Source organism: Macrobrachium rosenbergii, chromosome 36, assembly GCF_040412425.1.
Source record: "Macrobrachium rosenbergii isolate ZJJX-2024 chromosome 36, ASM4041242v1, whole genome shotgun sequence".
Lineage (NCBI taxonomy): Eukaryota > Metazoa > Arthropoda > Malacostraca > Decapoda > Palaemonidae > Macrobrachium > Macrobrachium rosenbergii.
Window position 1 is genome coordinate 13,715,418 of NC_089776.1, and position 14,094 is coordinate 13,729,511.

Consider the following 14,094-nt stretch of genomic DNA (forward strand, 5'->3'; position numbering starts at 1 on the left):
CTATCGGCCAACTAACTGCTTTTATACTTATTTTTCACCGGTAAATGTTTGAGTAATGTTTCTATCGGCAAACTACTTTTATACTTATTTTCCACTTAACAGTGTTTCTGTAAGTAATGTTTCTATCGGCAAACTACTTTCCTTTAAATTTGTCACTTTTAAATGTTTATTTAAGTAATGCTTCAATCGGAAAACTGCTTTTTTTTTACATATTTGTCACTTGAAAATTTGTATACAAGTAATGTTTCTATCGGCAAGCTACTTTTTTACTTACATTGAACTTGAAAACTTTCTTGTAAGTAACAATTCTTTCTCCCGACACTTATGTTTTCCGACCTGAAATTTTTTTCATTTAATTAATGCTTCTCTAAGTAGTTTTGATAACATAAACAACTTTCGTATTTAACGACAGTAAACTGCGCATTCCAGGATACAAGAGACGGTAATCCCCAGTAATTAAATCACTATCAAATTACTAAACGACGCGTTGTTTCGCAAGAAGTGAAGGGGAAGCGTTTTGTAATTTCGTACGACGGAAATTGAGTGACAAAGCCAGTGACGTATTTATGAATAATTAATGGCAATAAAGTTTCACTTTCATTGAGCGGCAATTGCCAATTACGTAAAGATGGCGTCTGACAGGATATGCCCCCCGAGTAGATGATTCCTGTAGGTTTAGCACGTCGAAAGCCTATATCCAAGTAGGTGGTTCCTGTAGGTTTAGTAGATGATTCCTGTAGGTTTAGAACGTTGAACCCAAGTAAGTGATTCCTGTAGGTGATCCCTGTAGGTTTAGCATGTTGAAAGCCTATATGCAAGTAGGTGATTCCTGTAGGTTTATTAGATGATCCTTGTAGGTTTAGCACATTGAAAGCCTGTATCCAAGTAGTGATTCCTGTAGGTTTAGTAGATGATTCCTGTAGGTTTAGCACGTTGAAACCGTAACCGAGTAGGTGATTCCTGTAGGTTCAGTATGTTGAAAGGCTAACCAAGTAGAGGATTCCTGTGGCTTTAGCACGTTGAAAGCCTGTAACCAAGTAGGTGATTCCTGTATGTTTAATAGATGATTCCAGTAGGTTCAGCATGTTGAAAGGCTAACCAAGTAGATGATTCATGTAGGTTTATTAGATGATTCCTGTGGCTTTAGCAGGTAGAAAGCCTAACCAAGTAAATGATTCCTGTAGGTTTCGCACGTTGAAAGCCTAACAAAGTAGAGAATTCCTGTAGCTTTTAGCACGTTCAAGGCCTGAGTATTCATTGACGATTCCTGTAGGGTTAGCACGTTGAAAGCCTAAGTAGATGATTCCTGTAGCCGCGGCACGTTGAAAGGCTAACCAAGATGATTCCCGCATTCGTTAAGGTTCGAAGCGTCAACTCGTCCTTAGAAAAGAGGAAGTCGTCCATTGTCTCTGACAATGGAAGTGAGGAAATGCATTTGAACTGAACGAGCCAAGTTCCCACGGGTAATTTTTTTTGGGGGGACGGGTTGGGGGCGGTAACAGAAAAACAGGAACCACTTCCAGAGCTTTGGAAAGTGTTGTTGACGTTAAGTAAATACTTCCAGACAGTTTTACTTTTAGCGGAAGTTCTGCTTCTACTTATAAAGGAGCCAGTACTTTTGGGAGATCGTGCATTGTAATTTCTGCATTCAGGTACTGTACCCTTTACGTCACTTGCCAATGACTTTCCTGGTTAGTCGATACTAGTTCAGAGATCCACAACAGGTCTCTCATCCCATTTAACACCTTACTGCACTTAAGGGCACCCTCTGGGCAAATGCCCCCTATTATTATTATTATTATTATTATTATTATTATTATTATTATTATTATTATCCAAAACCATATCATTCCATTTAAAAAACAACAGTAACGAAGCTGACGTCACTCATAGCCCACAAAAAGTCACAAAATAACAGTTAACGACAATTAACATTATATATATATATATATATATATATATATATATATATATATATATATATATATATATATATATATATATATACACATATACAGTATGTATATATACATTATATATATGTATATATATATTATATGAAATTCCCACCACAAGACATTCATTGCTGATTTGTTCACAATGACTTTTAGTCAGCCATAACCGAAGGAAATACAGAAGAGAAAGTATTGTAAAAAACAGATAAAAAAAGGTTACGTAGAAAGGAAACCATCCTACGAGATAATTGAAGCAAGAAGTACAGTATAAAGGTGGAGGTTGGGATGTGTGTGGGCGTGTGCGGGTGTGGGTGTGGGTGTGTGGGTAGGGGAAAGAGTAGAGAGAGGTGGTTCTTGAGTTTAACGAAGGGGAAAGTGGCGGTAGGCCTTGACGGCCGACAGAAGAAGAAGAAGAAGAATCACAAAGGAAATGAGATCACAAAAACGGCATACGACAAGGCAGGAGCTGACCTCCGCGAGTACAATCATCATTCATATAATAATTACTTATTTCCCACAATGCTTTTGCTCTCAGGATATTACCGTAGGCAAGAGCAAAACCACTTGAGAGAGAGAGAGAGAGAGAGAGAGAGAGATTCCAATTCACTCTGCAACTGCAGATCGGTACGTTGAATCGAGACAGGTTAACTTAAACCTGGTACATTATCATTTCACGAAGCAGCTTTTTAATTACAAAAAACGGGACGATCAATTCAAGAAAACAACCAATCTGGAAAATAACCTACGCCACTGAAAATATGAACATCAGTGTAATATTAATCATAAACCTTAATTTAAATTCAGACGAATGAACCTCGTTTGATTTACTTTCATGTAAAAGAATTGTGTACCCGGGATTAACAAGCCAGATTATATTTCATTACGTAAAACGTTTAATGCATTTGACGTATACATACATTTGTCGTCTGTAGACACTGCACTATTTTAAAGGAAAACTTCTCTCTCTCTCTCTCTCTCTCTCTCTCTCTCTCTCTCTCTCTCTCTCTCTCTCTCTCTCTCTCAGTATTTGATATGAACACGAAACTCGTCTGGCCGAAGATTTAATATGCCTCAGTGAGGCTTTGGATTAAATTAAAGCGTGACTTCCCTGGAGCGCAGTATATTGGCTTTTCATTAGATGAAACTGCCGTTGTAAGGACACCGGCCTGTCTTCGTCCCTTCGAGGAGCCCTTAGGGTTACTGAAGAAGGTGTTTAGTAGATTGCAGCCTGTTGTATCACCTCCATTCCATACTGAAGCTTCTCTGATGGTCGCGTTCTTTTGTCGATTTCCTCCCAGGGCGAATTCGATTCACCAACTTCCATTTTCTCAACGTATTCCTCCTCACGCATTTCTTCCCATTTAGTGATGTCTCAGGGATGGAATTCCCACGTTAATCCATTTCGCATCTTGAGAGAACTCACTACGCTTAATTTATTGACCTTTATGTTAGTGATGAGTTCTATTCCATTGCAACGGCTCGTTGTTGTCATATTTCAAAGAGGGGTTGTGACGCATGCGCCCTACCCATTCTCGGCTGTGGTGTGCAAAGTCGGCGTCTACGATCCTTGAAATTTTTCTCGTCAGTCGTCAACAACTCGGTGTAATGCTCTTAGATACGGCTCCTGTGAATATATTTATTGTCAAAAACGATGCTATTTTAACTGTGAAGAAGCAGAAGTTAAAAATGCACTTTGGTAATCAGTATTTAAGCGAATTCAAAACCCGGATAAAACTCAAGTCTGACAATTGGTGTGGAAATCAGTTCCCTGAGGCGAGGTCTCTCGCTGTAATTACTCGTATTAGGGAACGTATTTGCGAAGAAACTACAGATTTTCCCTCAAAATATATGTGAGTATTTTAATACACTGTTTTAAGTGAGTGAAAGTTTCTGTCGAAATACACAGCACGCTAGCTTCTGGATTTATCTTTGCCAAAACTTTGTGTATATAACTTTATATTTGTTGGTGAGCTCGCTTTGAAAGTGGTAATTCCTCTATAGGCTAGCCTTGTAAATTGTCACATATAATATATATATATATATATATATATATATATATATATATATATATATATATATATACACACACACGACTTGCAGTATCCAAATTATAACAAAGGGAAAGTGGTTTCTTATTTTCTAAAGGTAATTGGTTAGCCCCCAATGTTCAAGGTTCATGACTGACAGGTTATCAAGTTGTTCAAACTTAAATTCTGAATTTGCTTTTTTTTCTCTCTCTCTCTCTTCCCCCAGGCGTCGTGGTCATTCTGGGTTAACTTTATTCCTTTTGTGATTTTCCAAGTCAAGCAGTACGTTTGTTGTTCTACTCCCTTTGGTAATTTTTGCTCTTTTAACCAACTTAGACCTATCCTATGTTGATGAATGATTTCCATCTGGGATCGAAGTTCTCTCTCTCTCTCTCTCTCTCTCTCTCTCTCTCTCTCTCTCTCTCTCTCTCTCTCTCTCTCTCTCTCTCTTCTGGTAGAAGGCCAGTAACTTACCGCCTCGTCGATGTGTAGCGTTTGAATGTACTGTATATGCGCATGCGTGGGCAATCGTGTATACCTTTTCGCTCTCGACTATTAAATATTTCTCTTCCATCGCATTTCATTAAAGCAATATTTTCTCACCTGGCTATTGCCAGAAGAGAAAATGAAAAGTTAATTTCGTTCCTTGTCTGGATTTTCATTTGATAAAGTCTTACCAAATTGTTGGGTATCTCGGAGAGTTGATGCTTTGGGCAAGGAGTGGTTGGTACCGGCTAAAGGTGTGGTAATTACAGGGGAAAGGTGACAAGGTGTGTGCCCTTAGGAGGAAGAGAGAGAGAGAGAGAGAGAGAGAGAGAGAGAGAGAGAGAGAGAGAGGGGAGAGAAATATGCGAAGGCTTTTCCTTATTTAAGTGCAGTGTTGAAGATTATTTCATTTGTTCAATAACTTTTTAACTTAGTTTTTCTTTTTTATTTTATTAGCAGTTTTTTTTCATTACCATGAGTTTTCATTCACGTATTTCTGTAAGTATTTATCAGCCAAGATGATTTTATTAGACTGTTTCGCATCAGTTCGTAAATGAAAGATGATACTCTCATCTCTAACGCGGCTGAATCACACCCTTATTTTCCAGACAGAATTTAGTATTTTCGACCTTATGCCTATCAACATGAGCCCCTCCTGATAAAGACTGTATTATTCGACATTAATCCGCATTAATCGACCCCAAAGCACAAGGACTATTGAGTAATGGCAGACGTTTGTCGGACTTAAAAAATTTACAATACTTTTTTCTCACGAACTTGAAGAGTCGGGTACTTTTGGGATCATAGCTGGTTTGTAACCTTCAATTATAGTACACTTTTCCCTTTGTGTTTTTTTAATGCGGTGCTGAGGAAATGTTTACGACTTGTATGGCACCTACCCCGGTCATTAGGAATGATAAACTCCGGGAAATTAGTTGTAAAATCTCATTTTTTTGGAAGAAAAGGCGTTGTTTCTGTTGCCAGGTTTTGGGTAGAAGTGGTTGATTTTTTCCAAAAAGCTGCTGCGTCTTGGTTGAGCAGTTTAGTAACCTTGGCTTGAAATGGTCTTTGTGCTAATTAAAGCTATTGCAATTTTTTCCGTAATTTTGTTTTTATTTATTATTATTATTATTATTATTATTATAATTATTATTATTATTATTATTATATATCATATATATTATATATTATATATATATATATATATATATATATATATATATATATAATAATGATACATACATACATACTGCATATATGAAGAGAAAGATGTATATGAAAATTAAGATTATTCATCACTGACAAATAGTTATTATATGAATTTTTTGCATGCAAAGAACATTAGTAATGTTATAAACGTTAAGGTAAATATTTGTTATACAGTGGAGATTCAACTTATATATTTAAAAAACATTTTTAAAGGGATATCGATTTATCAATATTGCGCCCACATCGTCACCTTCCTCTGACCTCTGAACGACACGAATTTGAGAGGAACCGATTCCGGCAAAGACCGCGTCTTGGCCCCCCCCACGGAGTCATCGCCGATTCTCCGGCGGTGATCAGAGCACCGTTCCGGTAACGGCACGGCGCATGTGCGTCCCCGGCCTCCCGCCGAAAATTTACCGAGTCCCGGATGTGGCCTTTTTTCCTCGCCGCCAACTTTCGATATTATTTCCCGCCAAATTAGTTTTCCCGCGCGGTTTTCCGCTGTTAGCTCCGAGATTTATGTTTCCGCCGGTTTTATAATCAGAAATTCTCGTAAGATTTTGTAGAGGAATGTTTTGTAACAGCTGAAGCATCCCTGCTATAAAGTATTGTGGGGCTAACGGGTATCACATACGTTTAGGCCTATAAACGAATGGAGATTCTTAGACTAATACTGATGAGGAACTGAGGCTATGCAAAGATGATTATTTGTTGATACTTCAAATCTCCCCTCTATTGTGAGTTGTTAATCTTTCTGTTTGTGAAGAGTTGATCGACTGATATCTGTTAACAGGCGAGGCAACAAGACGTACAGTACTCGCTAGAAGTAGAGAGAGAGAGAGAGAGATTAGGATTCTGTGGCCCGGGGGCCACCATCCTTACGTGTGAGAGTGGGTGGTTGGTGTTATTTGGTGGTGGAGGCCACTACCGCCACCTGTCAAGGGGTACCCTAAAGTAGGTGGAAGGAAAGGTGGGGAGGGATGCAAGAGAGGTCACCACCCTCACCTCTCTCTCTCTCTCTCTCTCTCTCTCTCTCTCTCTCTCTCTCTCTCTCTCTCTCTCTCTTCAGCCAGCCCAGCTCTCCATCAGAGAGGCTGCCACAAACGGATCGAGTTTCAGCTGCGGAGGAGTTCGACTTTTGTTTTCGTTGATGGCGCAGAGTTTTGAAGAGTTACAGGATCTGATTTCTGTTGGATCTTTTCAGTTGAGCTTTTCTAGTCCTATTTTTTCGGGTGTGGGAGGAGGTGGGGTGGCCACAGGTGTTCGTATTTGTTTGTTACGGATAAATAAAAATGTGGTGTTTGTCTTGTATGTGGGAGACTACGATTTTGTTTATGACTTTTTTTTTTCAAATTCGTCATCTCTTCCTCGTAATAAGTTAATGAATTGGTTTTAGCTTACTCAAGATACCTGTCAATCATTTCTGTCGAATTCAATGAGATATTTATTTACCTCTCTGGTCTTTGCTAAAAGTTTGATACCTGACATTTAATGAGATAATTCATCTCTTGATGAGGTTACCGTTTTCCTCGTTGCCCTATGCCAGGGTTTTGTTAAAGACCGGGTCTTACCATGTATTCAGACAATGTCTTATAAGTTTTGGGTAGATTATTTTTACCATACTGGTATGTCATACCTTATCAAGAAATGTGTAATTTATACCACTATGCCATGATAAGGTTTTCTAGCTGACAGTTTAAAGAAGACAAAGGTTGTCTTATTATAAAAATTATTATTTATCTTTTAAAAGCTGAACATTGCTTAATGGACCTTCTATAGCTGACGTGTACCCACCGACCTGCCCCAAAGATACGTTTGGAAGCTGTCTCATTGTAACGCCTCTTTGTATACGTTCTCCTTCTCTCTTTCTTTCTCTCTTTCTCTCTTTTGTGACGTAGAGAGAGAGAGAGAGAGAGAGAGAGAGAGAGAGAGAGAGAGAGAGAGAGAGGAGAGAGGACCGTCCTTGGCGAAGGTCGTGTCAGCTTGTTGGCGATATCCACCTCCTCCTCCTCCTCCTCCTCCTCCTCCTCCTCCTCCTCCTCCTCCTCCTCCTCCTCCTCCTCCTCCTCCTCCTCCTCCTCCTCCTCCTCCTTTCTCTCATCTATTGTTGTTCTCTACTGTCTGAGGAAGGTGACGTAGATGGAGGCACCTATCATTATTCACGTTATATATTTGTTGTTTTTGTCGTTATCACCGAATGAGACCGACGCGTCGAAGTGATGAGAGGAAAATTAAGATTTATGCCAGAGCCTCTTCTTGTCAAGTTTCTTTATAGTGTTTTAATTTTTTTTTTATTTACATAACTCTCAGCCGTGCAAGCTTAGATAGACAACCCACAAAGTATTTGTAAACACGTAAAGCTATAAGAATGTTGATTATATTTATTTTCGTTACAGCTTTAGACCAGAAAACTTAGATATAGACCACAGAAAGTATTTATAAACAAGTAAATCTGTAAAGATGTTGATTTATATTTATTTTCCTTACAGGTTTAGACTAGAAGACTTAGATATAGACCACAGAAAGTATTTATAAACAAGTAAATCTGTAAAGATGTTGATTATATTTATTTTCATTACAGGTTTAGACTAGCAAGCTGAGATAGATAGACCACAAAAGTATTTATAAACAAATAAATCTGCATAAATGTTGGTTAAATTTATTTTCATTACAGGTTTAGACTAGCAAGCTTAGTTAGATAGACCACAAAGTATTTATAAACAAATAAATTTGTAAAAATGTTGATTATATTTATTTACAGGTTTAGACTAGCTTACTAGGATAGTATTTATAAACACGTAAATCTGGATTAATGTAGATTATTGCATTATCCTAAAACTGGTCAGGTAATTGTAGATTTTAATTTTTAATTGACTTCCAAAGAGGAATCATGAGAGATTGAGGGAGAATTTCACTTGTTCTTCAAAAAGGATTACGACAATGTCCCTGATAGGAAATTAGCGGAAATCCCGTGAGAAAATGTTGTATCAAGAAGTCTTTGTGATTGGGGGTGCGCGAAAAATAAACCTTTTTTCCTCAGTGCGCGAAAAATAAACCTTTTTTCCTCAGTGCGCGAAAAATAAACCTTTTTTCCTCGGTAAATATAAGTTGTGGGAAGACATTTTAACTTCACAACTTGACACTAGTTACGACTTTTCTTCTCTCTCTCTCTCTCTCTCTCTCTCTCTCTCTCTCTCTCTCTCTCTCTCTCTCTCTCTCTCTCTCTCTCATGATCCAATATCCTGATATTTTTACGCTTCTCTTTGCAAAAGTAGACAGTATCTCTCTCTCTCTCTCTCTCTCTCTCTCTCTCTCTCTCTCTCTCTCTCATAATCCAATATCCTGATTTACGCTCTTTTACGCCTCTCTTGCCATAGTAGACAGTTCTATCTCTCTCTCTCTCTCAGTCTCCACTCTCTCTCTCTTTCTCTCTCTCTCTCATAATCCAATATCATGAGATATTGCGCTCTTGTTTGCTAAAGTAGTCAATGCCACCTCTCTCTCTCTCTCTCTCTCTCTCTCTCTCTCTCTCTCTCTCTCTCTCTCTCTCTCTCTCTCTCAACGTAGTGGTTACTAGCAATGACAGAGTGACTGTGTGCTCTGCCATACAGATTGTTGATGACTTACACGAGACTGGCTGACTGCCGCTGGTCAGTTCTGTGAACTGTTTTCAAATGTACAGTTACTTCTTGATGAAGGGAAGGAAAGGATCGTGTTTGTGCGTGTGTTTGTGTGTGTGTGTGCATTGTAACTGAGATTCTGTTATTACTGTCTTTCATTCCTTTTAATGTTCCCTTCATTCACCATTCTTTCTTCCATCTTACTTTCCACCCTCTTCTAACAATTAATTCTTGGTGCAACTGCGAGGTTTTCCTCCTGTTACACCTTTCAGACCTCATCCTCATACTCGATTTTCCATTCAGCGCTGGATGACCTCATAGGTCCCAGCCTGAATTGTATATTCTGCCCATAAAGAAAAAGGTAATATAATTTTCCCTGGGGCAAGCGTTGTGTTTACCTTCTTCAGCTGCGTCAAGGTCCCCCACTCGGGACCATTCGGGAGAAATGTTCATCATCCATCACTGAGATGGTCACAGCAGTGCTATTGTGTGTTGCCGCTGATTGTGTGAGTTAAGGACCTTTTTGTGTGTGTGAGGGGTGACATCATAATGATCTGAGAGAGAGAGAGAGAGAGAGAGAGAGAGAGAGAGGAGAGTACTGACTACCTCTACAAAGAGGAGCGTAAAATCTATGAAGAGATAGAAGGAAAGGGGTATTGCTCTGCTGCAACAAAGACAAGTTAAAAGACAGAGAGAGAGAGAGAAAGAGAGAGAGAGAGAGAGAGGTGGCACCTCGAGAGAGAGGAGAGATGAAGAGATAGGTACTGATTACTACTGCAAAGACAAGTTCAAAAACATCGAGAGAGAGAGAGAAAGAGAGAGAGTACTGACCACCTCGACCAAGAGAAGCGTAAAAATCCAAGGAGAGATGGAGAGAGAGAGAGAGAGAGAGAGAGAGAGAGAGATGGAGAGAGAGAGAGAGAGAGGTATAAAAAGTCAAGTGAGAGTGACCAAAAAAAATGATGAAGGGTTAAAACAGTTTTAATGAGGAAGGTCATTTCTTGGAACTGGTTCCTCTCCATACCCATACCCAGCCTATCCCAACCCATATGCCTGGACTGTGCCCATACCCACCCGCCCAACCTGCCAAATGGGCCTTTGACAGTTGTCTGAAGGTAATCTGTCAAACTGCCCCGTCACTTTCTATAAATTGAAGTCAATGACATTATTTTATTTGTTCCTCTCCACGGTGGAGAGATGGTGACTCTGACAATGCCAGGGATCCATTGTGCTTTAATGGTTTAATGCAGGTTTTTTTTGCCACCCCTCCCATCTCCCCCCCCCCCCACCTTTTCCACTTTCCCATGAGGCTACAGCACCGTATTTCCTTTGTGTGTTTGTTTTTGTCTTTTGCACTGCGTCATTCGCATTGGCAAATACACAATCGTCTTAATGTTTTTTTTTCTGTTTATTCATCATGCATTTGTTTCCATTAGTGTTGTTGCGCTAAGTTTGTGAAATTGTTTTTTTATAGAGTTGTTTTGGGGATACAACCAATGGAATAATCGATGAATAAATGCAAAACAATGTAAAACTCACTCCAAAATTATGAACATTATTACATGTAACTTACAGGTGTTTCGCTCAGGTTTTTCCAAAATGCACAAAGTACTGTCACTTTTGTAGTAGTATCTCCTATCAAAGGTTTTAGATGGTTATTTCCAAGCCCTACTAGCACCAGTTACACCCCTCCTCTGCTTTTGTGTACAGAAAACAATGACTTGTTACCGTAGTCAGGTATTTCTGTGACGTAATGTGTGCAATACACAGTGATAAGATATTATATGACGAGAGCATCGGAAGTGTCCAAGGCCATGTGATAGGGATGGCTGTCAGTCTGTCGTGTTTGATTATTTTCTCGTTACACGACAGTTTACTGTTGGTGCAGATTCCACTGCATGTCTACTCCGTAGGGTGGGTCGTTGGTAGTGCCGTCAGTGCATCCCATGTGGTTCACTGTAGGCAATTACTTCAGGTTCTTTGCAGCGTCTCTCCTCGGCCCTTAGCTGTAACCCCTTTCATTTCTTTTATTGTACCTCCGTTCATATTCCCTTTCTTCCATCTTACTTTTTCGGCGTCAGTGACCCTGTTAGTTGTGACGCCAGATAACCAACCCACAATTAATCAATTAACCATCTTACTTTCCTTAACCCTCTCCTAACAATTGATTCATAGTGTTGCGAGGTTTTCCTCCTGTTACAACTTTCAAAACCTTTTTACTGTCAATTTCCGTTTCAGCGCTGAATGACCTCACGGGTCGCAGCGGTTGGCCTTTGGCCTAATATCTACTGTATACTCTGTCGTATTCCATTCCACTGAATGTCTAATTCTTAAAGACGAAACCTAAATCACGCCAGAATGCCCTAGTCTCTGGGTATTTGAAATGACACAGCAGTAGCTGTGATACTTGGCTGTGTATGTGCGCGTAGGGATATCATTTTTCCTGACTGTGCGTACTGATGGGGATTGTATAATCCTCGCGTGCCGTAAGAGGTGGTGCTTATAATAGATTATTAGTTATTTTTTCTCTGTGTCTCTGTATAGAACAGTCTCCCTGAGGATGTTGTGCGATTGGGACCTCGGAAGTTCAAGCGGAGATGCAATGCATTACTACCCTAAAGCAGTTGTCCTTTTGTTTACTAGTTTGTTTCTATGCATTAATTTATTTTTTCTAATAATTTATTTTTTTCTAATAATTGATCTCCTCTTTCTGTATTTCCTATTACCTTCTGTTGATTCTTTCAAATGAACACCGTGTTTCTTGGAAGCTTGAATTTCAAATCAGTGGCCCCTGTGGGCTTGTTCCATATGAATAGGGGGTTTTCTTCTGAATAATAATAATAATAATATTATTATTATTATTATTATTATTATTATTATTATTATTATTATTATTATATTCATATATCACAATAAAGTATTACTTTTATTTGTAAGTAAACAGAACCAAAATCTCAATGGAACCTTCCTAATTTTAGCCATTAATCACCGTGTTTTTTTTTTTTCTTCCTTCGTCAGGAGTTAGCACAGCTGATCGAGGAAGCCAATCAGTCCCTGGAGGAGTCCGGAACGCCCTCGCACGAGATCCTAGTAGTAGTCCTGCACAGAGAAATCGTAGGGCACGGATCCATAGGCATCACTCTTGCTGGAGGAGCTGACTACGAGGCCAAGGAAATCACGGTTAGTTCGTCAGTCGAATACAGTTGCACCCCAACTGTAGCGGACTCTTTTGGGGGGTTGGGGGTCTGGGTTTTTGATAAATAAGAGTCCTGTAAGTAACGAAGATCCTGTAAGATAGTAGCCTGCTTTTGAATATTTTCTAGATAGTGCAGCTAACAGCATTTCCACATGGTTGGTTCAGTTTTATATAAAATCTTAAGCCAAAAAAGCTACATAGGTCTAGTTTCACAGCTCACCGAAATAGTTATTTAGCTGAAACACACACACCTCCCTTTCAGCTGCTAAGAGTTATGCTGTTCCTGCTGAGAGACAGGTTCGTGAAAGTCAGCCAGCGAAAATCGCAGGAAATGATTAAGAATAATTGTTGACAGAAGGTATAGAGGAAGTAGGCGTCGAATTGCGCTAGACATTAGTAGCAGAAGCGAAGAACGAGGCACCGGCGAGTCGAAGGAGTTGGTGATTATCTCTCCATCGAGGCAGTTAGTGGAAGGAAGTTGCAAATAGTCAGGGAAATGGAGTCCAGCTTCGTAAATAAATCTTGAATATGGTCGTATTTATCAGACCCCTCTTGATCCCCACATTATTTTGATTGCTCACTTTTAAACGTCTTATTGTTGTTGTTATTCAGAAGATAAACCCCTATTCGTATGGAACAAGTTACAGGGGCCATTGACTTGAAATTGTTCCTAAGAATACGGTGATGATTCAAAAGAAGTTACAGAAAATAATGGGAAATACAGAAAGAAGAGAGCAATAATTCTAACATAAAAAATATGCGTATAAATAACTGAATTAGAATATAAATAAATTATTAAAATAGGTTTGTTGTTTAAAGGTAGTAATGCATTGCATCTTGGTTTTAGCTTTTGAGGTCCTAATTGCACAACCTTTGAAAGTCTGAATTAAAAAAAATGAATGAAAGGAGCTTTTGTTTGTGAATGAGTTGTACCCAGAGAGTACGTGCGCTGTTCTCTTTTTCACAGGGTTATTGTTTTGTACTTTAGAAACTAAGGGAGAGAGAGAGAGAGAGAGAGGTTCTCTGTATAGGTAAGTGGGTACATTCAGCCGTTCAGGTACATACAGGTATTCAGGGTGTGTCATTCCCTAGGTCGTGATAGCATTACAGATGAAATGGGGGTGCCGTTATAAAGGTAATATATTTCATTACGAAGGTTTTGTCAGTAAGATACGCGGATATTGGTCTAATAGATAACTTTTCATCGCATAGGCCCATATGTATTTTTCGAAATTTATTAGGCTTTTAACGTTTTAAATCCATGAGATCTTGAACTGAAACGAGACCCATTTCAGATTGTTAAAGGCAAGTTTTTTCATAGTTTGACTTTAAAATACCGGAATAAGTTAGGAGAACTTATTATCATTCGTGTCGAGAACTTATCATTCTTGTCAAGGATAAGCTTTTCAGCAGTGCAAAATAAAGTGTTCAACAATTTCTCAATTCATATAGGTAACATATATATCATGTGTAGTTATTTATGAAATCGTGTAACCTAAATTCAGTATGATAGACGTCATTGTATAATATGACTGCCTTTTGAGTAAATGAATGAATTCAGTGGAGGTCATAGAGTACAAACTTGATTTTGCATTAGAATA

The 14,094-nt window shown here is 38.9% G+C and overlaps 1 protein-coding gene across 1 annotated transcript in view; it reads left to right on the forward strand.

Annotated features, from left to right (window-relative positions):
- The window catches only part of LOC136856635 (uncharacterized), a 949,691-nt gene that overhangs the window by 926,195 nt on the left and 9,402 nt on the right, over positions 1-14,094 (forward strand). The window contains 1 exon segment of the mRNA XM_067134595.1: positions 12,316-12,477. Within this exon segment, the coding sequence (XP_066990696.1) occupies positions 12,316-12,477 (162 nt within the window).